Source organism: Clinocottus analis, unplaced genomic scaffold, assembly GCF_023055335.1.
Source record: "Clinocottus analis isolate CAN_PGR_092001 unplaced genomic scaffold, fCliAna1.0.p SCAF_12, whole genome shotgun sequence".
In the NCBI taxonomy this organism is placed as follows: Eukaryota; Metazoa; Chordata; class Actinopteri; order Perciformes; family Cottidae; genus Clinocottus; species Clinocottus analis.
This window is the reverse complement of record NW_027175843.1, coordinates 10445562-10472184: the sequence shown is the minus strand read 5'-3', so window position 1 is coordinate 10472184 and position 26623 is coordinate 10445562. Positions and strand designations below refer to the sequence as shown.

At 38.6% G+C, this 26623-nt stretch overlaps 1 protein-coding gene across 1 annotated transcript in view; it reads right to left on the bottom strand.

Annotated features, from left to right (window-relative positions):
• Positions 1 to 223: 223 nt before the first annotated feature.
• pde11a (phosphodiesterase 11a) overlaps positions 224 to 26623 on the bottom strand; it is a 29381-nt gene continuing 2981 nt past the window's right edge. The window contains exons 3-20 of the mRNA XM_068572601.1: positions 21280 to 21369; positions 20634 to 20774; positions 20412 to 20476; positions 18713 to 18845; positions 17139 to 17214; positions 14137 to 14204; positions 13952 to 14044; positions 12891 to 12941; positions 10925 to 11071; positions 10676 to 10783; positions 9026 to 9135; positions 7781 to 7871; positions 5949 to 6049; positions 5719 to 5796; positions 5576 to 5639; positions 5230 to 5304; positions 4450 to 4533; positions 224 to 483 (exon numbers count right to left, since the gene is read on the bottom strand). Of these exons, the coding sequence (XP_068428702.1) occupies positions 250 to 483; positions 4450 to 4533; positions 5230 to 5304; positions 5576 to 5639; positions 5719 to 5796; positions 5949 to 6049; positions 7781 to 7871; positions 9026 to 9135; positions 10676 to 10783; positions 10925 to 11071; positions 12891 to 12941; positions 13952 to 14044; positions 14137 to 14204; positions 17139 to 17214; positions 18713 to 18845; positions 20412 to 20476; positions 20634 to 20774; positions 21280 to 21369 (1809 nt within the window). The 3' untranslated portion in view covers positions 224 to 249. The remainder of the gene's footprint in view (positions 484 to 4449; positions 4534 to 5229; positions 5305 to 5575; positions 5640 to 5718; positions 5797 to 5948; positions 6050 to 7780; positions 7872 to 9025; positions 9136 to 10675; positions 10784 to 10924; positions 11072 to 12890; positions 12942 to 13951; positions 14045 to 14136; positions 14205 to 17138; positions 17215 to 18712; positions 18846 to 20411; positions 20477 to 20633; positions 20775 to 21279; positions 21370 to 26623) is intronic.

The following is a 26623-nucleotide window of genomic DNA, read 5'->3' as shown; positions in this document are numbered from 1 at the left end:
GCGGTGTCATCAGCTGATTTGTAGCTGCTCCAACAAGCTCACCAAACACAGCTCTGTCAGCCTTCAGCACAGGAAGGATGCAGAAAACCTGTCTACGATAGCACTGCACTCAAGTCGAAAGCTCATCTCTAGCAGTAAAAGCAAAGAGGAGCAGAGCCCAAGAACCTCAGCATGCGCTGCTGCCTCTGTTGCAGGCTGCATTTAAGAGGAAGTAAGCCTAAGACATCATCTTGGAGATAGAATCAGTTGCTAACTAACAGGTTTCGATGGTGCTCCGTCAGCATCGCTGCTGCAGCAGGTTTTGCTGCTTGTTTTGGCCCCAGTGCAGCCGCTCGTGTCGGTGTCGTCTCCACTGCAGGGGCTCGAGGGTGCAGAAACACTCTGGCCACGTTGTCTCTTCTTGTTCAGTTCCTCCCAATTGACCCTGTTAGCTTTGATCATGTCAACCATTGGCTGAAGTTTGGGATTCAACTTGACAAGAGTCTAGGGGGAGAGAGGAAGGGAATAAAGATGAGAATGACAAAACACACTGACAGAAATATAATAAAAGCCCCAAAAAATAAAAACAGCATCATTATGAGAAGCAAAGGCTGCATCTGTTGAGGCCCTTTCCAAGAGCAGCTTATTGCATCCTCATTGCAATGGCCGCCCTGAAACAACTTTTTTCCAATGGCTTGCGTAGCACTACTACAGCCTCTCTTGTGAAAGGAGCCTTACCATTACATTCAGGTCACAGAGCTATTTGATTTTCTATAATTGATGTTCAGCAGATATAATGGTTACCATGCTAAGCATTGTTGCGTAGCATTGTAACATGATTGCATTTGTTTATCAGCTTTAAACACAAAGTACAGGTGAGGCTGATGGGTATGTAACTAAATTTGGAGGTTTGGGAAAATTAACATTTTGACCTGATGAAATAATCAAAGTCAGTATGATTCAGTTATCTGTCCAACATGAAAGTCCATCTGATGGTTGTTTGGATATTTAAGTCTTTTCCCAAAACAAAACAAAAAAGATAGTGGCTGAAAATGATAATACATGCTTTCTCAATTTGTGTCCAAAAATGTTGTATTACATTGGAGTAAATGTTTTTTTTCAATACTTTTTTATTTTCATGTACAAGATTGTGTTAAGGAAGCAAAATGTAGAGACATCCATCATTGAGCAATTACCACCATATGCAACTATTAACATTACGCTTCATGACACATTAACCAAGCACAGAGAAGCTTGTATTATAACTAGCACACGGGGTTACTTCCTTCTCTGCTCGGGTAAATATTACTGCACCAGATCTTTAGCAAGTAGTTATATGCTGCTATTATAATGCTTTGAAGATCATAGTTAGCACCTTTAATATTTTGCCTGTGTTTTGTATACGTCATGTCCAGCTTCCTCGATCAGGAAATATTGTCACAATTTAAGAAATGGGTTAAAGGTCGTAATGATTGTACAGCAAACTAAATGTTGTATTCCCCTAGATGGTTAGAAAACACTGAAATATGGGAACACCTTCAGAATACTGAGTTTTGTAAAAAATGAATAAAAAGTATATATAACTTTTTTAAATATCGACGATGCTTAGCTCCTTGACTAGAATGTAATGGTCACGCATGAGAATCACAGACAGGAACTGGAAAAGCAGCACATTATTAATCAAAAGTGAACAATACGGAGAACACGCTGCTACATTAACACCAACATACCTGATAGTTTCAGACAATGAAGTGGCTGCTCTTTAGAGATTAGAAGCACATGTATGAATGAGATAAGGCGCCTTTGTCATCCGCCTGCATTGTACTGGAAGTGGCAATGTAGTCGAAGCTGTCATCCATTATTTTAATAAATGACCTGAGAGACGGGGGATTTAGTTTCCTCTGTTCTCCTCAAATTGTCTACTGTGTATTTTGAATTCCCAGGGAATTCTGTAATTAGTTATTGTTTCATTAACCCTGTACTAAATGGATATATATAATGTGGGCATGGGCACCACATACCAAAACGCTATTCACACATGTATAAGAAGTACACTTTCAGTAAGTACAACACACTGGGCATTGTGTGTGTATGAAAGGGAGATCACATGTGTTGTTACAATTGGGGAAAACACAACTAATCACAGCTGCCAGTTAATTGAACTTTCAATGGATTTATATTCAGAGGGTATTCACTAAAACAATTAAAACACTTGTGTGGGTGGTCAATCAGAACAAAGCTCTATAATGTGGCTGAATTCAGACACCAAGACTATTCCGTCCGCTCTCTTTAGTTAATGAAGAATGTCCTGAAAGATGTTTTAACAACTGTGTTACTTAATAATTCATAATATTGTCATTGGAATATGCGTGCTACTATTCACAACGCTGTTCACTTGTGATGCCAAGCAACATTAGAGCACAATATGGATTTCCATTTCTGTGATTTAAGATAAAATCGATGTCTGTATGGAATAAGACTAACTTTGTGTTTTTGCACACATCTGTTTTTATATGTGTTTAAAGAATGGTAATGTGGAGTTAAAGCAATTAGCTGATGATTGAATAATCATTTAGGTTTTTTTTAACATTCACTTGTTTCAGCATCTCAAAAGGGAAGATTTGCAACTTATATATATATATATATATATATATATATATATTTATATATATATATATATATATATATATATATATATATATACACATATACACATATAGATAGTTTCATTCATATATATATATAAATATATATATATATATATTTATATATAGATAGATAGATAGATAGATCGATAGATAGATAAATACACACATTCAAATACACACATTAGATTAAAAGTATTGTCACTGTACGAGAACAACTTCTTAAATGATATTTACATTTTATAAATGTAACGATTAACTGTTATAATATCACACTGTGATGGCATGTGGCCGACACAGTGCACACAAAAATTGTACGTTTTTATCCTTATGGATTTGTTTGCGGGTTAAAAGATCTGATTTTATTTTCTTTTGAAAGAATTTCCGTCTCTGTAGTGGAACATTGTCATTAGTTTACACAGCATCATTATTCCTCTGAGGTAGACTCGGGAGAAGAAGAAGAGAGAGACTGTCATATGGTGGGGTACAAAGATGGAAGGTTATATAATGGAGGATTAATATTCTACAAAGTAGCGAGCCCCCACCAGGAGAAGGAGATCAGCGAGATCAAGAAGGAGATCTCTTACGCCCACAAACAAAAACCCTGCCGCCTCTGAACTTCCTTCGTTCTCCCCCTGCAAGTTTAATTGGCAGCAGCATGATAGTGAGCTCCATATCTGCATTCTCCAAACATCAGCCTTTACATGAGGCGGTGTGGAGGCAAACCCCCCACACAGACAACACACACCGCTTTGATGCTTTTTATCTACACTACACAGACTGTAACAATGGTGAAACCAAAGCCCCGCACAGATAAGTCGACTCTAACTTTTGACACTGATCCTGGGATAATTCAATAGCTGTGAAGATGATCTGTTGTTTGTTTTTGACTCACGGTGACTAGGAGTAACATGTTTAATATGACAGTAAAAACAAAAGGAGTTTTATCAATACAAAAGCAGAGAATATCACCCAGTTATCTATTTCATCCTTTACTCCCTTGGAAACTGTTTGCTTTCATGAATTTAGCTTCAGCACGCCTCATCTCTGAACAGACCTGATCTCCTCATAAGTCAGCCTGTGTCTTCCTCCCACACAGCCGCTGCTGCCGGCAGTGGGAGGGGCAGCTGAGTCGGTCTTGACGTCATTCAGAAAGACACACACACACACACACACACACACACACACACACACACACACACACATATTACTATACTGGCAAGGACACAGTCTATATTTCCAATAATTCTTTGAAAGATAACCACATGCTCGTAGTCTGAGCCCAACATTTGCCCGACCCAGATCCTACAATAAAAAGGCTTCTCTATCTGCGTGTTAGCCAAAAAGGCCTTCCAGTATTACTGCGCAGTAAAGCCCAAAGTACACTGTCTTACTGAGGGGATTTAACCCGCCTAACATCACAGCTCTATTCACACACTCCATTACCTCGGAGCTGCTTTGCAGTCAGAAAGTGCACACTCATTCTGCTATTCTCAAAAGAACAGGATGTAACCTTGAAGTTGTTTCCGAGCTTGCAATAAAAAAAAATTTAAAAAGCATTTATTTTTTCGTGAGAAATCTGTCGTAGCAAAGAAAAAGTTGAATAGTCGACAGTGACAGCTTCATTGGCGTCAGTGAGGGGGACAATAGCTGAGGAAGGACAGCGCTTACTGATGTCAGAGGCGGATGTGTGTGTGCGCGTACGTGTGCATGTGCGTGTGCGTGTCTGTTTGTGTGTTTGTGTGTGTGTGCGCTTGTGCGCGTGTGTGTGTGTGTGCCGAGACAAGCACGACACAGTGAAGGCTAGAGAGCTTCAAGCTTTTACCTCGTACAGCGGTGCACAAATTCCGTCAATCCACTCCAGCTGAAGTCCTGGCAATTCATCCTTCCTGTTTCGATCAAAGATGGCCTGTAAGACGAGAGGTAAAATGTATTTACTCCAACATTTGTGCTGGAGAAACAAAGGAGGAATTTGATTCTGCTCACCTGCAAGCCATGCTTACAGTCTGCCTCAGCTCTCGAGTTTATTTCACGTACATTTTCTATTGTACCTCATTATTCTGCAGCCTGAACTTAAGAGGCTTCACTGAGGCTGTGCTTCAGAGATAGTTACTGGGCTACGACTTAGAAGTTAATATTTAATTTCCAACACCCACACACAGAGCGGTAAAGGTTTGACACAAGCGGCGGACCTGAGGCTACGGCATTACTTCTTTCAGAGGGGAGGCAAATTGGGCCTGGCCCAATTAGTCAACAGCTATTTATTGCACACAGAAAGCTGTTAGTTTTTCCCTTTTTAGAACTTGTAACACAGTTCAGCCTTCAAAGCTCCTCAATCAAACACACAGGGCTTCTCCGTTGAGGCGGTGTTGCTCTGAGGACAGAATATGTTATGAATTAAGATCTTCATCTTTTCTTGCTATTATTATTCTTGTGCTATTTTTACATACATATGAGAAGAACAAATACTATTTATTATGCCGGCTACTCAAAGCTAGAAGAGTTTCAACACACAAAATATATCTTGGGCGTCATCAGCTCAATGGAGGGCACAGAGATGAAACAAACAAAAAGCACAAAACCAGAGTTTGTTGTAGGGACTCACAGAAGGCGTGAGCTTCAGCTCTGATCTCTCTCTGTCGCCCTGCTCGAAGAACTCGCTGGTCACCAACTCTGCAACCTGGAGTGAGGGAAAAGAGGAATGGAAGGATTATTTTCTTTCAATTGAATGTTTGGTCTGCATAAAATGTAAGGATGTTAAGTACAAAATGCCTGTCAAAATATTCTAAAGCCGAAGGTGATGATGTCAAACACCCCAAATACGTTGATTGTACAATCACAAAAGAAAATCAAACAAAAAAACTATCAATTAAGCAACCAATTATTTCACCTCTAGATAAAGAGTTTAGAAATACATTCATGTCATATTCAAGAGAGTTGTTTGTTCTTACCTTGCGTGATATTTCCCATGGTTTCGTGACGGCACCAAGATCACACGCTGTCATCATCATTGATCTAAGAGGAATCAGACATTTCTTTCACATAGTATTGATGAGCTTAAAGAGCGACCATGTTTCTGTGAGCAGAGCATTACCTGCACATGTCTCGATGAGCCTTCAGATTCCAGTTGTACTCTCCTTTGCTTACCAGCTCAAAGAAGGTGTTTCTGTTCCTAAAAGGAAACAAGACATTTGAACATGTAAGCGTAAGTGGCATTGTATCCACAAGGGGGCAGTATTACCTAAAAGAAACATTTGACAGAGACAGTACGCTTCATTGTAAATGGGATCACTATCAGGAGATTTTAACAGCAGCACAACATACTCAAAGTAAAGTGTGAGGTCTGTGGCCAGAATTGACTGTTTCAACAGCTGCATGAGGTCACCATACTCTTTGGACGAGAGGTTGGAGAAGATATTGTGACCCTGTGGAGACACATACAGAGATACCGTGATAAAGAATTTCTCAAGACATTTTCACTAAGATCCTAAAATGAAGAACGACTTTTCCCTGGCAATTTACTTAACATAATGCCCATAATACTGTATTTCAGAGACTTTTTGAATTATTTAAAAACAGCTTGACCAATATATTAGATAGCAAACAATACAAGCTGGCAGAGATCATTGGATGTGGACTTTTAATATACAGTAAACTGCACAACATTCTACTGTTTGCCAGTGTGCTATTTCTGAGTGTAAAATGTATTTTCTTAAAAATTCCCACAATATAAAGTTTGTGGCATACACTATTCTTTGTTAACAATAACCCAATTAATGCAGCTGGTTGCATAGATACTGTACCATTGATAATATAGGGGGAAGTGAATGAGGCAGTGAGTCTATAAGGAAAAACGCTTTTGCGTAAAAAAAAAAAAAGACATCATGAAACTGAATGGGTGGAGGGATGCCAGCAGATCTTAAAAAGTGAGAAACATCTCTCACTGGAGGCTCTATGTCATTAAAACAGGCCTCTCCCCATCATGCATTATACATTCATTCACCACTTAGGCACCCTCCTCGAGAGAATAGAGAAAATAGAAGACGTAGTGGTGATAACAGTAAAGGAGCAGAAGGAGGGGACTTGCAGATATTAGCAGAGATGTTTCAAACTGGTGACCAGTTTTTTTTTGTCTTTTAAACTCCAAGAATCTAAGTGTAAAGTGCCTGTGAATCCTTTCATGAGCTAGTGTTCCCATCAAATATTGAGCTACGTAGCAGCAGGGACACAAAGCACGTCTCTCATTCTGTCATAATTGGAGCGGATGAAAGAGGGAGGGGAATAAAATAGGAAGTGAGAATGACGAGAGGACATTGAGATATACAAAGGGAGTAAATGACGTTTAAAAGTTTTAAATTCCGTGCGGCCTTGCATATTGAATTGTGAGATTTCGACTTAAATTAGCCACATTATTCATTTATATGTTAATAGGATAGCAGTAGAAACCATTATGATATTCCAAAACAAACATTTGTCAGCTTACTGTGTTGTCAGCGCTATGATAATGAAGCCACTGGAACAAACCCTATAAGCCTCATCTCAGCTGCTCCCTCAAAAGGTCTTTAATTACAACTTCATGCAAAGGCAGTCACCTGGTAAAGCGTCTCTCTCAACCAATTACCTCCAAATCTATCGCCTCTGTAATTACATTGATTTAAGGGCAGCATGAGCTATTCGTTTACTGGCTCACATACAGCAGACATTCAACCAGCACAGGCGCAGTCAGCACAAACTCCTTTTTTTATTTAAGGGAAAGTGGGTTTCAATATATTTTAGGTATTTAGATTATTAGAAAGTTAAGAGAGACCTATACGAGGTAAGACAAAGAAGTGAACTGTAACCACTATAGCGAGTCAGGTGTATTGTAATGGTTCAACGTAATGACATCACTTTATAGGATTATTTTTGAAATTCTGGGAAATATGCTCATTTGCTTTCTTTTTGACATTTAGATTAGAAGATCAACACCACTTTCATATCTGTTGAATGTATTAAATGCAGCAGCATACTGTAAGACTGGGAACAGAAGAAGAGAGCCATTTCCAGTCTTCCAGTACTCCGTTCTGGTTGGCTGACACAAATACAATATGAATTGGTCGGCATCAGCAGAACCTCAATGGTAACTGCATTGGAGCAGATATTGGAACACAGTGCACCTCACTCTGCAGGATCATAACGGCATGGTTGAAGTGGTGGTGCTCCAGTGTAGCAGAGGTCCCATAAAGCAGAGCAAGGGCTGAGCCCGTCCTGACACACACACACAAACACACACACACACACACACACACACACACACGCAAGCATAAACAGAAACACACAGGGATCAAGGAGAGAGAGAGAGAGAGAACACAATCAGCATTCAACACATACTGAGAAACAAAGCCTGCTGTTGAGTCTGTTGTTGCTAACTTGCTAACTTGACAAAGAAGCTGGAAAGCCATAACCTATACCGCTATAACTGTTTAACATTGACGATGATATCATCCTGTAATGTTGAAAGAATATACAGAGTATTCTATAATGAAGGTAACAGGGTTTTAAACTTTGGGATATCTGATTCATTTAGTTAGTTTTCAGTTTGTCTGTGATTTCACGGCAAACATTGATGTGTAGACAGCAGACAAGTCACACGTTATTTTAGAATGGTTTTCCTCATACATTCTTAACTACAACTGCAGTGCACCACAAAGACCAAACAAACTGAAGGCTCTCAAATGTTGATGTGTTCAGATGTGTTCCAGTGTAATCTGATTACTTACTGATTACGAATTTAGCACCAGCTGAGTCAACAGTATTTTGAGTTGGCTCAAAATAACAATGAAATATAAGTATTGGTACAACTATGGAGTCTTAGAGTTAAGTCTTGGAGTCAGTTCACTGTTTTTTTTTTAAACTGAAAGCCGTTGTCTATGGTCAGTCTTTTAAACCTCTAATATGGTCAATCATTTCAAATATAGGGTGGGCTCATTACAGCCAGCCATCGGTAAATTCTCCCTTTACAGGTAAACCTTTGTGGTCGCTACCTAACAGAAACAAACCCGACCACCCCATCACTCCAAGTCATTACAATAACTTAGACTTACTAGAGAGTGTTGGCGTGCAACACAAGCTCAAAAATACTTTTGACAGTTGATGTGATGACACTGAGCAGATGAAAATACAAAATGGATTAACAACATTATTTCTGTGAAGCATACATTATTTCTAGCTAAGATTTCTAACTAAACTCATGATTCAGACTCTAAGTTCCAGCTATTTCTCCCTTAGCAGACCCTGATATAAATTGGTGCTGGACTACTGCAGACTGCTGCAGGTGGTTAAACACACCATAAACAGTGTGTAGGAGGGAGTGTGCTTGTGTGCGTGCGGCAGAGACCGAGATATAAAAAGGGAATACTTACTTTGCCTGAAAAGCATTGTTGGTGCCCCTGTGGTCCAAGTCATGGCAGACACAACCCACAATAAGCGCTAAGGTCTCCACCTCTGTCAGAGTTTCCTGAAAGCCCGCTGTCTGATTGGCACAGAGGATAGGAAGCCCATGAGAAAACAAACAAACACACACATACTCATACAAATAGGAGCTGCATCTCTCATTCTCTTACTCTATTAAACTGTGAGGAACACATTGAATACAATGTTGTTTTGTTCGGTTTTAGGAGCGTGCCCATAACGTTCTCCGTGGATAGCCAGTGGGACTGCAGTAACACAGGAAACGTTATGGCTTTAGGTAAGAGGCTTCTGGAGGCTACGTGCTGAGAGAGTCACTATAGGTCAGTAAAGGTCAGTGTGGCAATGGCGGCAAAAGATGCACAGCCCTGAGCCCACTCAATGAAACACATGGCAGGTGAGTGGAGGGGCCCAGAACAGCTTTCACATTATTATTTCATCTCCCTCTTCCAATAATCTATTTAGATGGGACACCATCCACAAATAAATACATACAAATCTACAAACAAATAGAAAAATACATACAAATGAAGAAATATATTTGTGTTTTCTTTTTACATTTATATAAATTATTGGAATGTATTTATAAATCCTTCTGTGTGCATTTGTAAATCGAATATATTTGTGGTTTTCTTTCTGTGCATATTTGTCATTATTGAGACTGATCTGACCCCATACAATTCAGCAAGGTTAAGTTATAGTTAGCAAGCTAACTTTATAATTGGCGAGTTGGCCACCCCTGACTTGCATAGTTCTGGGCGAATAGGAAGCAATCTTATTTACACACCTTTGCTTTGTACCATTACAAACTGTATTGTTGGTCAAAATGACCATGGTTTTGCTGTAATACATAAATTAGTATCATGGATCATATTACATGGTACTGACATATCCACTTAGATACTATTTTGCAACCAGTAATGTTGGCGAGCAAGCTAAGGTTAGCACGCTAGCCGTAGCTTAGCGACGTGTCACGAATCTGGCGTTGCTTCATAATGATGAAGAATTTGAAAACAGCAAGCTAGCCAATTTACCAACCAGACCAGCCACAGGATTTTGGATGAATAAGCAGCTGTTATTCACTCAGTACAGTATTTTACAACATGCTACACATTACATACAACATTGCTACACAATAAGACTGTACGGTAGATTAAGAGGGGCAAGGCACTTGGGAGTTGTGTGTAAATGATAAGGCTAGCTAACTGACCTCCCCCGACTTGCATTGCTATTGGCTAGTAGAGAGCAATCATTCGCTCAATAGTTACTTTGCATAGAAATCAGTCCACAGGCTGTTCTGGCCAACTGTCGAGCAAGATCTTGATTATTAAGTTAAGTTGCTATCTGCTCACAAATTACAAATACAAAGCGATACATATGTTTTATATAGTACCTTTTAATTAAAATGACTAACATCAAAGTACGTTACTATAAGTATCCAAGTCCTTCATTCAAAATAGTATAAAAATCAAAGTGTTATTAGCTAAATGTACTGGAAGCTCTTGTTCTGCAACATTTTTTGCTATAACAATCTATTTCTTAATGCAAGTGTCTCTAATTGAAACTGATCTTAGGATCTGCAGCTATAGCAGCATGATCTTTACCGTTAGCATTGCAAACATGCACTGGCAGACGTTGAAGGCATGTCTCCAGTTGTGATAGAGAACCATTCTGTAGTTTTTTCTGACAGTGAGCAGCCATCTGCACAGTGTCTGGAGGGGAAGACAGAGCGGGATGAGCACATGGGTCAGCAGATGTCACGAGGCCACATTAGGATTCAGCTACCAAAGGAACCATGTTCTAGGCAAAAATCAGTCAAGTATTCAAATGAAAAAGACAATCAGTGGTCTCACCTCATAATCAATCTTGAATTTCTGCACCATTCCTAACTCCATAAACATCCTTAAAGCGGCCGTTATCATGGCGTCAACATCCAGGGAGAAGTCATCAAAGGAGAGCTTACCGATGCCCAGCTCGCAAACCAGGGGGATGTTGGCAGCCTGTTTCATCATGTAAAGAGGAAACATTAAGGATGAAAGAGAACAAGAGAGTATGAGTTTAGAGAGGCAAAGAGAATAGAATGGTCAGAGGATGCTATGCCACTCTCAGATGATACATGGAAATATGTAGACGTGTTAATTATGACTCAGAAGACTCATTTACAGAGGGTTAAGTTTAATGAGGGAGCTTTAACAGAAGATTTTACCGTTGTTTACTTTCAGAGCTCATTGACGAATGTAGTTATGCAATAGTAATCATCAACAACTTTTTTTCATTATTATTCAAAGAAAAACAAAAATCATAGCACATATGTGAATCAAATTAACCATATTCATTCTGAAGCATTCATGGGTCTAATGAGCAGATATGACTTATCTGCCTCTCGTCAGCATTTGTAATATAATCATTTAATGCTTTCTAACCTGATTCAAAGCCCTTTTACAGATCTGTTTTAGTTTTAGTACAGCCATGTTTCTCTTTTATCTTCTCCTCTCTCCTCTCTAACAGCCACCAGAGCCCCATGTTTTCCCACACAAATGTTTGCCTGTCAGGTCAGCAGGTATTCTCCTCTCTCTTAATTCACAGCCCCAGGTTACGAAATGTCAGCCGGGTTTGTTTGCCGCTGCCATTTTCACTCCGGTGAAATCCCAGTCAAATGTACTCGGTTAGGCTCCATATATGTAGAGCAGTTATGAAAGAAAGTGGGGGGAAGGCAGGAAGCAGAGCACGTTCTGAATGAGGGGGCTGAAAGATCACACAAGCTCACTGGGAAGCGGGGTTCCTACTTTGCAGTGATGGCCACAGGGGGAAATCTTACACATGAAAGTGTAAGAAAATAGGTCGTATCTATATTTCAGAAGTGTCATGCTAATTAAAGTGTAGATATTTTAATGTTTTACTCTCTATCAATAGTTAATTGAGAATGATTGCCTATTGGTTGGATTAATCCATTCCACAATTAACTTATTTTTATTGGGGAATTTTTAGCCCATACTTTTCCTTGTGTGTTACTGCAGGAGGAACAGAAATATTTAGTCTAGAAGACGGTCAGCCAATAATTCCTCTCTGTTATCATCTATTTTGCTTTTTCATTTAGGTTAATGAGCGATTTTTATTTATTTAGAAAATACATCCAAATTAAAGGGCCCATGAGTAAAATAAAGCAACATTTCCAAGACTTAAACTTCTCGTTATTACTAGCTATATTTTAGCCAAGTCTATTTTACTGTTAGTGCCTTGAATCATACTTGTGTTAGGGTTTAGCTGAATAATAAAGGAACTTCTTTTTTTTAATGTATTTGTCGTAATTTAAGTCAATAGAAAGCAGATACATGAAGAATTAATCTACAGAACTAGGGAAACAATTAAATTATATTATGGCAATTACCTGCACCACCAGAGCAAACCTGATGATCACAAATTGTAATCCACACCAATAGTGTGTATAGCAAATCAATCTTCTCTCACTATTTTATTCCTGGCCTTTGCTGGAACACTGTGATGTTTGTTGGCACATTACTTCCACTAGAACCGTTAATTAGCTAAATATTGTGAAACACATGCCATGATGTGAGTCGCTTGTGTGTGCGTTTTTGCACCCTGGTGCAAATATCAAATAAAGGGGACCCATTTATAACACAGATTCGTTGCCATATTTGGGGTTCAATACTACTGAACTTCTTACAATTAGTTTTGAGCAGAACCTGTAAATTAGAAACCATTTTATACAGTTAAAGGCGAGCCCTTTCTTACTTTTATTAATCGACAATAAGCAGACAACTGAAAATTGTAACAAAGATGATGGTGAATATCTGTTACCTTAAATTTGTCAACTTCAGTCTTGGAGCAAGTGGCATGGTAAGACAGAACCTGCAAAATAATGACACAGTGTCACTGTCAACACTTTTTCAAATTATTGAAATGATCAGTTGGTTCTCAGACAAGCTACGGTGGAAAACACTGCACACTGTGGTGTCATGGCATTTCAGTGGATCTTCCAGTTGAGGAAGTTAACATTTGCCTCTAGAACAAGAGCAGCAATGTCAGCCCCGATTTTATGGCCATGTTCCCTTCATTTCCTGAGAGAAATACTTCGCACAGACCTCCAGTTGATTATTTGATCATAAATGCTCATGTTTATTCAGTGCTGCCAGAAGCAATGCATCTACATATTAGTTCCTCCAGTGCCTCTCCTTTAAATGATACATCTCTCTGTTCTCTACTTCTAACTTGAAACAGAGTGGTGCTAACTACTGTAATGCACCTGAAAGCTCGCTATTGTAATGTAAGGTCGCACTGTAAAGGCTGAGTAGTGCTGAATGCTGACAAAATGCAGTGCAGATGAGGGATTGCTTTTCACTGCCTCTTACTAATTCTCAATAAAACCTTTGTGAGAAGGTTATCTACAAAGAAAGATCAGCACTTTTTCATGTATACATTCTTGTGGAAATATAAGTCTAAAAAAGAAGCTAAGCACAAAGACCCAGGAGAGAGGATAAGTAAGAGGAGGTTTTATATTAGCCATGCAGCAGCCGTTGTTTTCAATAACTTAACATATGCTCTGCGTTTCAGCACAAAGCATATGCTGACTGGAAAGGGAAATAAAGATATCATTATAGGTAATGGAATACAAAAACAGGACTCTCAGGATCTGAGGGAGGGCATGATCATACAGGCATGACAAAAGGAAGCTGAAGTATAAAGCAAGAGCAGTGCAGAATCAACTTGTAAGTCAACACTTTGAAGCTGCGTTACAATTTGCATGGTGATGTTTTTGGCAAATGTAAGTATGATTTCTTGTTCAAAACATGGAAATGTATTATTTTCATGTTCAAATTGTGATGTGAAGCAGGAAATCAAATGGGATGTTGTGTTCTTACATCCAAAGCTACAGACTGCTTGGCCCAGGACTTCTTCACCTGGTCGTACATGATGGTGTTGTTGATGCCGAGTCCACAAAAGATCACAAAACTCTGAGAAAAGCACAAAAAGCAGACATACTCAACTCCAACAATTTCTAATACACTCACTGTATGTTGAACATATAGAGAAGCAAATGTAATACTTCAAAGAGACGCTGGTCTGCATCGTCGAATGGTTGCCCATCAAGCCTGTTTAGCACTTGGGCGACACCTGTTACACAAACCATAAAATAACAACTTTATCTTTTCAGCTTAATATTGGCAAGACTCCAGTGCACACAACTGCCTCCAATTAAAAGAAGATCAAACCCACACACTGCATGTCATCGATTAACTTTCATTATTTATGGAAATTAAGCAGACACATCCTACCACAAAAATATTCACTCAATGTCATCTTTGAACAGACCTCTAGTTATTGTCCACAATTGGATTGAAGCTTTTTATTTGACAGCAGTGTTCCCTGTGTAGATGACTTCCCTCATCGTCTAATTAAAAGTAAAAGAAGGCTTTGTTGATAAAGCATATGTATTTAAATGATAGAGACTTTATTGTCACTGAGAAATTATGCTAAAAAGTAATTACACATACGTAACAGACAACATTTCATACATTACCATTTTTAAACCATACGACCGCAGTGACATTTTAATTTCAATGTATAGCTGGAGCTCCATTGAGGTGAAACAAGATTAGTACTTTACCCAAGAACAATTTTCATTACGTTGTCATTCAATTTAAAATACAGGGCTGGTGCTTTCTCAGATCTATTATTGCTCCCTCTGTAATGAGCATGTGATGAGTTACAGCAGATGGTTCCAGATATAAGTTAACTAAAGGACTGCTCAGAGCCCTGTGGCCACCAAGTCATATTTAACTGCACCACATACCTATTTTGTGTGAGCACAAAAACCATAAAATGACAATAATTTGAAGCTTTTTTATGAGTTTTTTTTCATAAATCACCTTTGTGTTGTATGATTGTATCTGTTGACTCCCAAGGAATTGTACCATACAACCACGGTAATATAGTACGTGTTCATCATGACAACATGCAGTTTGCGGAACATATTGTCAGTGTCTGTTTTTAAGGAATAGTGATTTTATACTTTAAGTCAAACATGGATCCATAAAAAACAACAATGGCAATGTTGCATGGAAAAGCTGAGATCTCAATCCAATCCATTTTGTTTTAAAATCCTCACCAATTATAAGAGATAGCATCACATTATTATTGCGGTAAACCAAACTGTGATATAATAGTGGTGCTTTAGTTGCATGTATTTATTTGGAAGCTACTTAGTGATGTAATATCTGGACTAAACTGGCTCTCCCTCCACATCTCTAATACTGAAATTCAAGAAAACAGCAAAAAAAAACAAAAAACTAATGGGCAATTCAGGCAAGCACAACCACTATGTTTTATCATTTAAAATATGAATAATCCAAAACACCTAGGGAGACTGTTGCTCAGTGGTGAGCAGGATCGTCTTTCAATCAGAGGATTGGTGGTTCGATCCCCGGCGCCGCTGGCCGATGTCAGTGTGTCCTTGAGCAAGACACTTAACCCTAAGATTGCTTCCATAGCTGCGCCTACGGTGTATGAATGTGTATGAATGGTTGATGATACTGATGTGGCACCTTGCATGGTGGCTCCTCCCATCAGTGTGTGAATGGGTGTGAATGATGTCATGTAATGTTAAAGCGCTTTGAGTGGTCGGAAGACTAGAAAAGCGCTGTATGGGTCCATTTACCTTGTATTTCCATCTATCAATAAAGCACCTTTGATGACATGTTGCTAAAGGCAGTGCTAATATGAATTAATCCCTTGATATTTGACATGCAACATGAGTGTTGTTATGACAGTATTTCCTGTAATTATATTTTTAAGGCTGTAACCTTGGCAGATGACACAAGGACATATATTTTCTACAGGAATGTATCCTTGGCTTGAGAATTTCATCTCCTGCTGCTTTGTTTGTATAATGTTTTTTTTTCACTCCAGATCCTCAGGTGCCACCCACACATGCTGCATTTCTTTCTCCCCTCATTCTCTTTCTGTTCTTCTTCCTCTTCCCGCTCCCCTCCCCAACAAATGCACTTACGCCTACGCAAAAAAAAAGACCTGCACGCACATGGACATCACACACACACACACACACACACTCACACACACACACACACACACACACACACAGGTCTTAACCAACCGTCTGCAGCAGATATACTGATCACTTTGCACTCAAACATAACTAATGACTTCCTGCGTCAGATCTCAGTGGACCAAGAGAAGTGCTATCATTGCTCCTCCCTGCAATATCCAGCACTAAAACCAGACGAGAGATCAATGATTTATCAGAGTGTCAGTGTGGTGCTGGCCTGGGGCGGATTCACAAACACAAAGCACACAACCAGAAGAAGGGAACTCCACCTCCAAGTGTGGAGTGATGCTGCAGCGTGGATCTAATAATCACACACATGCAGCCTCAGCTGAAAACATGCTCAAGCTCCTCTCTCTCTTTTTCTACTATGCAGCAAAAAGGGGGGAAAAAACACATCCACGTAATGAGTGCATGCAAGTGTTCCATAGGTACACTATATGACCAGAATTATGTCGACACCTCTGTCTTTTTAGTTCCTATCAGGGTAAATCTTTAAGCTACAAGATACAACATCAATGTGTGCTTCCAATGATGTGGAAACAGTTTTAGAAAGGTACTCTCCTGTTTGATGATGGCGGTGCTTCTATTCACAAAGCGAGGACAATAAAGAAAGCCTTGACCTCCAACATCTTTGGAATGATCTGCACGCCAACTGCAAGCCAGGTGTTGTCATCTAGCATCAGTGCCTGATCTCGCCAATATACTCTTGTGGAAGGCCATCACAAAAGGGTGGAGGCGTGTTGTTGCAGCATGTTAATAGCCATGGTCTTTGAATTAGATAATCACATAACCCCAAAGATGTAATGTTCAGGTGTCCATGCACTTGGTCTTATAGTGTATACTCAGACTGTGATACTTTTTCATAAACATAAGCAAAGGTGAAACATATACACCATGTTTTAGTATTGATATAGCCAATAAAATGATTCAAGTACAAATCAAATACGCCTAAAAGAAAGGGGAGCTCCCTTTTGTTAACTTACCAATGATTTGGTGGTTGCTGTTCCATATGGGAACACAAAGCACGGAGCGAATGTGGAAATCTGAGAACTGGTCTGCCTAAAAAAAAGTAGAAATAGTGTAAAATGAAGATTGCCATCCATCTACGTGAAACATTTCAAAAACATCTTTAATACAGCCTAACTTGTTTACTTACTCTTTGATCTGCTAATTTCAATCACAACTGCTACCAGAGCATTAAGCACCAATGCATATGAAACCTATTCAAAACACATGTTTATATTCTTTAAAGTAAGTTATTAGTATGGGAAGTACAGCAATATCAGCCCTTGTATTGAAAGATTTAAAACGATACAGCTCTCAAGTATTAAATGATATGTTCATCACTGGATTGAGTATGCATACATGCCCCACCTCTAATGGAGGGACAAGGCTGCAAGGCAGCATACGAACCCTTAAAGCCCTTACAAAGCGAGAAGCAGCAAGTTCTCTGTTTATTTTAGTGAAAGCCTGCTGGTAGCTTTTTTTATTTCTGTTTTAAACTATCTGTTTACTAAGTCATAATGCCATATCAATATTGCTCCCATGGTGGTTTTACAGCCATTTAAGGAATACTTCACCCATTATTTATTCACCCTGTGTTGCCTTGAAGTTATTTTCTTTCTCACATTGTCTCCACAGTGAACAAATAATCCAAAATGGATGTAGTAGCAACACACTCATGTTACTTCAACACTGATTACATGCAATGGGCTTGATTCAAGGTGATGATGAAACCAGCTACCGTGTGGGTAGATCATTGTGTTGGTTGGTATAGAGCCAGTTGTCTTTAGTTGAACTCCAAAAAACAGATTATTGACTTTAAGACTATAAAAACACGCGCCAATAAATGACTATTGATTGGGAGGAAGTGGTAAATCACAACAAACATACACAGGTGTTATCTAAAAAGAAACTTCTGATTGTATCATCCATCAATCTTTCTAAAAACAGAGAAAAGTCTGGATGAATTGAAGTCGGTAAGGTCTAGGTTTAACAACAGCAAAAATATCTGAAATCATCCAATTGCAGTCTCTCACATAACTCGTCCAGTATAATTCAAGTGTATAAACATACTTTGTGCAGTATAATAACATAACTCATGCAGTATAATAAACCAGATGAGTTCAAAGTCTTTTAAACAGTAAGGTTTTAGCAAAGATGCATGTCTTTAGGAATTGCTGAGGCTATGACTGGATGAATGAGATTCCATTCTCTGAAACTTTGTTGAGCTTTGAGGAATGTGAGCAAATCTGTTTCCTTCCCAATTTAAGGCAATACAGGGCAAGTAATTTTGTGGGCTCAGTATTCCTTGAATTTGACATTGACGTGTAAACATCCCATGGAGTATTAAAATGCCTGAAACCCTACACTGCTCTACAAGATGCTTCTTGGATAGGTGGTGAAACATTATAAAAACCAAGTCTAGTTTTGATTGAAATACTATGACCTGAATGGTAATTGTCACAGACATATGTCACACTGGTTTGTCTGTAACGCTGGTTGAGATAGTTTCCCTTGGCTGTCAAATTTGAAAGTTATGTTACTGTGTGTTTACCTCAGCATCGAAGCGAGGATCCTGATAGGCATCGCTAATGTTCACGGGGAGCCCTGTGGATGCTACCAGCTCTGCAATACTGTTGTTGATGAGCCAGTCAGAGTAAGACGATTTCTCCATACTGTCTTTGAAACTAGAGTCAGAAAATAAGACGGCAGGATTTCAAAAGGAGCAGAACAGAAAAAACAGCACTGTGCCATATTTGTCTGCTTGCCTTTTCTTCTCAGGAGAGGTTTGATTCTCAAACTTCTTCCTTTCGCTGATGACTTTGTTCTCATAAAAATAAGAAATATACGTTTGTATTGAAGTCAAACATATAGCATTCTCTTTCACACTTGAACTGCAAGCTTGCAAAGGGCCTTTCTTACTTGTCCTCTTGGACTCTGTTTTACATTGACTTGCATTTAATGAACTTCTCATTCAGTAGATATCAATAAGCTTTTCCTGCAGCTTATGAAGTAATGAAGAGTTGATTGTGTGATTGTCTTCCTCATTTTCAAACACCCCCACACTCTGCCACAGAAACACCTGCATCCCTGCACCGACCTCCCATTAACGTCTACTACAGTGGGCTATCGCTGACTTTTTACCTTCCCAAATGTAACATGATAAATGTTCAGTGTGACTCATTTTGTCTTTCCAGACTAGAATAAAGATGCAGGGACACTTCTGTTAGATCTTTTGAATCTCTTTGATTTAGCGATACAGCTGTGTGTGCGGCAGGAAATAACCCTCATGGGTGTGATGACAAGATGCCTTACAGTATCTAGTTTTTTATCCTTTCTCTCCATTGTCTCTGTCTCTTCCCTGTCTCACATCTGTCATTTATCTGCCACAGACACACTCGCAGCATTGTACACTCGCTCAAAATGATCCTCCCCATGGGGGCGGCTGGGATTGTAAGGCACATTAGAAATCCTACAGTACGCTCGCCTTCTGACACCAAATGTATTCACTTATTAACACACATGAATCTTGCACAGCAGCCCTTGTTCTTCAGATGTTAACATTTAGGAAAACTAGTATCGTCAAAGAGATGCTGTATTTTTGTCCTTTCAGCTTGGTTTGAAATGTGTAGTTTTATTAATTGAAATCATAAACATGCTATTTAGTTCATATGTGACACCTGAAACACAGATCCGTTTGGGAGTGTGTTTTGTCAGAAAAAAATACTTTCTAACTTTTGGTATTTCTTGTGTGGATCTTTTTTTTAAATGAATGTTGCGGTTATTAATACTGCCTTGACGTGATTATTTCAGTTATGACAAGTGCAGGACTTGGGGAATAATTTGTCATCCTTTCAGTGTTGGTTTTCATCCATAAACATCCCACACAATATTAAGCCTCTCTTTCTCCATTCAGCCATCCCCAGCAGTAGAGAGAAGCAGCCAAACCCAATTAAGTAAGGCTCCTACACTATGCCTTATATTCAGCATCAGCATATATCCCCACCGCACAAATGTTCAATTTTTATACTTCCCTTTTTGTCCTTGATGGAAGCTTTACAGATTCAAACAAGGCTCTGTGTCGAATTTGCAGATGCCATGGTGCCAAAGGCAAACAAAGGTGGAGATATTACTATTTAATTAAAAGAGGTTACTGGGATGATTAAATGTGAAAAAGAAGAACAAAGCTATGCTTTTCATTAGGCCTGCTGTCATTGAGGAGCAGAGTAGATTTAAACACTGAAACAACATACCTGCTTTCAATGTCTGCACTACACTTAGGCGACAGAAGCTCAAACGACTTGGTGAACTTCACCACCTGGAAGTTTGAAGAGGGAAAGAAATCACCTAAGCTCTTGAAATAATTGCATGAAGGTACACAGTGCTCAGTGGTAAAAGGCAGACAACGAGAACAGATATGCACATGCACAAATGTACGTAGACATATGCACACAGCAGAGGAAAAACAATAGTACCGGTGACTCAATGTCCTCCAGCAACTGAACAGAGCAGTGCTCGCACTTAAGCAATGTCTGGGCACGGTGCATGATCTTCCTGACAATCTTCTCCAGGTCAGTCTGCTCTTCAAACAGGTCATTGACTACCTCCAAGAGTGCCTAGACACCAGTGACAGAAAAAGACACCACTGCCATCATTCCAAACAATCTGAATCACATGCTGAAACAAACTTAAAAAGCCACTTTAGATTTTTTTTTAAATGCTTTGGCATGAATGATTATTATTATTAATATTGTTGTTGCTGTTGTTCTTGTTCTTGTTCTTGCTGTGTTATCCTTAAACCATAAACCAACAGGATGAAGATAAACTAGGCCCGTACTCTAAGGTAGTGACAATCCAATTTCATACACAAGCATTCACTGAGCTGTGTTCTCATTAAATTATCTTTCGACACAGATCGATGTGTGACATGAATTATTACATCTGTTTACATTACTTCAGCCCATCCCCCAACTATAGATCCAGAAAAAAAATGTCCATGCAGAACTGTGATCCCCACTGCAGTGGCAACAAGTGGGCTGCTGATCAATAGTCATCCTCAGTGTCAGCATCAGGGGGGAGGAAGTAATGCTGATCCGAGGGATGGGGGTTTATTGTCCTTACCCGACTCCTGTCATACTCCTTCCTTGAGGCAGCGAAGAGCTGGGCATTGGAGATCGCAATACCACAGAAAGGCAGGTACATCTCCAGCACCTGTGGACATAATGAACAGACTTTTATTTTACAAAGTTTTTCGAGACATCATTAAACTACAACGTCATCATCAGCTTGTCTTGTTCAGCTTGTTGAAGAAGAAGAAGAAGAAGAAGAAGAAGAAGAAGAAGAAGAAGAAGAAGAAGAAGAAGAAGAAGAAGAAGAAGAAGAAGAAGAAGAAGAAGAAGAAGAAGAAGAAACACATAATGTAAACACCTAAAGAAAAGTCTGCAGGGTATCTATTGTTGGAGCCAATTTTAGAAAGCGACAAAAAGAAAAAAGTTGAGTGAGTAATATTTTTATGCAAGAAAAGCATAGCTTTCAAATTACAAGAAATAAGAAATGGCCTTTCAACGGCATCATTAATGGCTGGGACAAATAAATCACTTCAACTGGCATTTTACTTAACTGTGCCTTAGGCTGATAACATAAATTCTGTATTTCATTAATTTTCTTCACATAAATAATGTAATCACTTGGTGTGGCCTAATTATTGTAATATGAATTGAAATCGAATCAACATCTTAATAGATTGGAATTGCACATTTATTTTTCCCTCCCCACTGTTGATTAATTATGGACAATATGCAGAATGTAGAGAAGTGTCTGCAGCCGCACGTTGTTAAGACAGCTGTGATGTGAATACACAGGTTGAATTCTATACAACTACAATTAGCCTTATCTGAGAGACACTCAGCCTCCGTAACATGGAATCAATAGAATTTAGGTTCGGCGCTTCCTTACTCTGCCTATTTGTTTAGTTATCAATCTTTTGCATCTGGCTGCTGTGTAAACAATACAATGAGTACAACAAACCCACTAATATTGACCAGCCTTCAGTTGGACCTGGGGGTAGGGACACCACAACAATACATGAATGGGAAGTTACTCAGCTGTGGTCACTGATACAGGGATATCTCTTTCACCTTTTAGAAAAGATAATGCATCACTTACTCATCAGCCACAAATGAACATGTAAAGAATACAATCCTATAAGCAGTGTTGATCATTTGGAAGCTTGAGCCATTACTCAAGTTCACAACCTGGAGTCAGGCAACCCTATGTGGAGAGACGTCTCATGCTCAATTATCATTATGTTTGATATGCTTTTGTATACTGCACAAATATATAAACCACATTTTTTTTTTTATATATTCACATTTCAGTGTAATACTTTTGGAGCTTCTTTAGTGCTCTTATAATTGATCACATGACACAGGACTAATTGCCTAGGTCATGATAATTGTAGACCTAAAAATGGCATCGCAGGCTGGAAAAGGTTGAGGAACCCGGCTTGAATTGCTATAATTTCTCTTTGAAATCAAACAGCTCTCCTGAATGTGTTTAATTTCTGCCTATATTTCAATGGTATGGTCAACTAAATTTAAAGAGTACTTTGACTATAGCAAGAGTGAATGGTTTATGGTAATATACTCAAGAATGAGGGAACGTATACAATAGTTGAGTTGTTTTATGTAAATCAGGCTACAAATCTCTAATTGTCAGGTTTTATAAAACTTTATTTGTGTTTGTGGTGTATTTTAGACAAATACAACGCACAACAATGATTGACACCACAATGGCATCAGTCATTGTCTTTTATATCCTCACTGATTGTAAGAACTGATGAAAAGACTTGTTGTGTCATCAAATTGAATCATCAAAAAAATTCAATAATTAATCAATATAAAACACAACAAGAATCTCATGTTCTGGCATGTCACAATGACGTGTAAATTACGATGCTCTTTATACAAGTGCAAATTAAATTACTAAATCAAAAACATTGCTAATCATAATGTGATAATAATCTGTTGTGATAATGAGAACATTAGCGTTATGCACTTCATACAGTCATTATACATAATGAAGCACCATATGCAATTGTTTTCGGACATGAAAGACATGGAAAACAGATGATGCTGAGTAATAAGCTCATACGTAATGCTTTTCCAGCTGGCCTATGGAATTCTCTAATAATGATCTTCCAGAAAGGCGGTGGCCATCAATAGTCCCAGCAGGAGCAGATTCATTAGTGAGCAGGACTTTGGGTATCTGGCTATGGATCTACAGGCAAACCCAAGAAAAGCACTGCTCTCTCTAATTACGTTATATCAGGCAGGCCATTATACAAGGTTGCATTACAAACAAGACATTTCTGCCTAGAGACTTGTGGACTGACCGGTAAAGAGCAGTTTAATAACGAAACAAACTGGCCAAGGCCTCAGGGACAGTCAGTTCCTTTACCGTCAATGACTTCCGCTTCCACAACTGGAAGATGAGGCAAGCCAAGGGAAATTACATAACCAACAGCTTTCTTTCTTTCCACTTCCCACTCTCCATAACAAATAGTGTTGCTGTGTTCACTTTGCATGTGAGGTAAGATTAAGCCATTGTTGTTTTGCCAAGAATTGTTCAAAGCGCTCCATTTTCTCTTATCTCGTATGGGACTCCGTTGCCTGTACTATAGTTTTGCAAATATACTTAGCAATGATTTCTTCTTTGGCAGGTGATATCAAATAAGTGCCATTTATATCTACATAAATAGTCAAACGAATACCATATAATAAAGGACGGTTTATAATTCAGTTTTCTCCCTTTATGCCACCATAAGATTTAAAAAAGTAAAATGTAATCCAAATTGAACAGTTATAATATATTGAATTGACTTGCTCTAATTTATGACCCTAATACACAGCTAATGAATACTGTACCACACCATAATTGCTGCTCAATAATTATTACCCATAAATAATTAAATTGTTCTACACACTGTTGGTAGATGGAGAAATGCCAGGAGCAAAGGTCACAACAACAAAGCAGTCAAAGTTGCATCAGTGTAGTATCAAGACAAATCAAGTCTTTTTCAACAATTATTTCTTCTCAAACAAATATTTGAGAAACAGGATTAATATATTCCTTTTAATTCAGACTTATGGGTCCAAATATCAAATGTATAGATATAAGAGAGATTTATTGCTCCTTTATTAGTCCCTAACCTTTCTAACTACAGTGACTCTTTTGCATTTTGAAAACAAGTTCACAAAACAACAATCTTACAAAAGATTAACTGGAATTGACAATACAGGAAACAGCCAAAATCGCTTGCTTTTTGGTTGAATTGAAAGTTAAACGGTTGTTAATTTCATTTTTTTTACACAACACAGTTGGGATTCTATCTAATCTAGTTTGGGGTTTTCATTTGAGAAGTTTTTTTGAAATAGTTTGGACCTTTCTGTATTTAGCCCTGTTTGGAAATAAGGTCAGTGGTGGTCAGAGACAATTCAATCCCTGCATTTTTAGTCTTTATTTGAAACTTCCTTTGCACTGTCTAAAAAATGTTAACAGTTGGACACAAACACTTTTCTTAATTAAAATTACCACGCATCAACCCTATCTTATATGCAGAGAATTGTGTTTAATTTTATTTTCCTTTTTTTAATATTTCCTCTTGATAAGTGTATTTAGTGACATTTTGATGCTAAATAAAGAACTATGTGAGAAACCAGTTGAAAATAATGCACAATATAAGTTTGATTTGATCTGAAATCCTGCAGGAACGTATTAAAGAAATGGAGCTGCAAGCAGAAATTGTGTTCTCTCTTCTTGAGCTGTAGATTTTCATTGGGAAATTGTGTGAACGTGGTTATTACGGTATTTCTTTGAGCCAATTTGACAGAGAGTTTGGCAGCCAGAGGGAGCACAGCAGTGAGTTGAGAATGCTATTAGACAATTGACTACTACAGATGTTAAACTATATTGGCAAATGGAGCCTATGTGGGGGAACTTGCATGTTGTTAAGAGAAAATACATGAAAACGTATATCTAAATAAAAAACCTTATGGAGAATGTGTTTGGAGACATGCAAAGTGAAAGAAAAGCTAAATCAAGATAACGTAATATGTAGAGATAGCTGGGTGAGGTCTGCTTGTGCCCTTCAATTAAGTCAATAGCTTTATTCCTCTACAGAAGATAATGAGACAATGCAATTATGCATAGCTTCCCAAAGGACTCCCTTTCTTGAGGGTATCAACATAACACAATTAAGGCAGTGTGTGATTTAAAGTCAGCCATAATGTGTTTAAATATCCTCTAAGCTTTCAGTGTATAGAGAACAACGTTTGTGCTAATAAAGGCACAATGCAGTTTATAATGACATCTGCTATTGCAGTATTGTCTTATCCTTTGAAAAGAGTGATACATTTTCTTAGTTCTTCCATAAAAGCAGAGCTGCAGCTGTGCTGTGCAGGGAGCGTACTGTGTTCTCTGACGCTGGCATTGCATTTCATTACTAATTTAGCTGCAGCCATCCTGAGCATTAGTGTGACGCTAATGCAATGTGAAACGAACTCAAAACATCAGAAAGAAAAAAATGAATTCATAATCTGCATCTATTAGGAACAATAGACGTCATTTTGACAATAGCGTTGCAATGGAGAAAAACATACTATGTATAAAAAAACATAGTCTTTTTGCAGTGAAATCTAACCCAGAAACAAAAGCACAGTTAGCTATGTGATGTCATGTTTCATTTCTTCTCCCTGTGGGCTCACAGCTGCAATGAGAGAACAAGTCAGTGTGTTGGCTTGTCGCCGCCTTTCTGTTACTTCTATTCATGTGTGTTGATAGACTGAACACGTGAGCCTCGTGCCTTTCTGACGATGGTAATAAGTCAAATAAACATTCATTCAGAAACATAAGGTCTATGTGGATTAGTGTGAGATGTAACACCCCCACCTACTGCTTTGACGTATTATAGCCTATTTGTATATTATATTCATTCACTAAGATCTTTGCCCTTGTGTTTGTTGCAGCTGCCAACTCATCTGTTTGCTGACTGAGCTGAGCCACATAGTGGTAAAATACTAAACAGCAGTCACACCTGGAAGACCTTATTTGATGTGTTGGCCAATGTGCAGCTCCAGCGGAACAGTTGAAATACCCTTAACTTTGCCACAAGTCCTATTTCACCATTTAATTCCTTTTGCAACCACATGAAGATACAATGTGAAGTCTAAATGGTGACACTAAAGACTGACACTCCCACTAAGCACAAAAAGTAAAGCGCTAACCACTTGGAGATACTGAACAGCTTATATAAAGTTGTTATTCTTGGCAGTGAAGGGCCCTGGCCCTTTGGAAGATACTGCTTCAGAAACACGTAATGACTTTGAGAGACAAGCTAGAAACTGAGCACTGAACACTGTGACTGATGCAAAAATGCTACAAGTCATACTGATCCAAAGGAATTTAT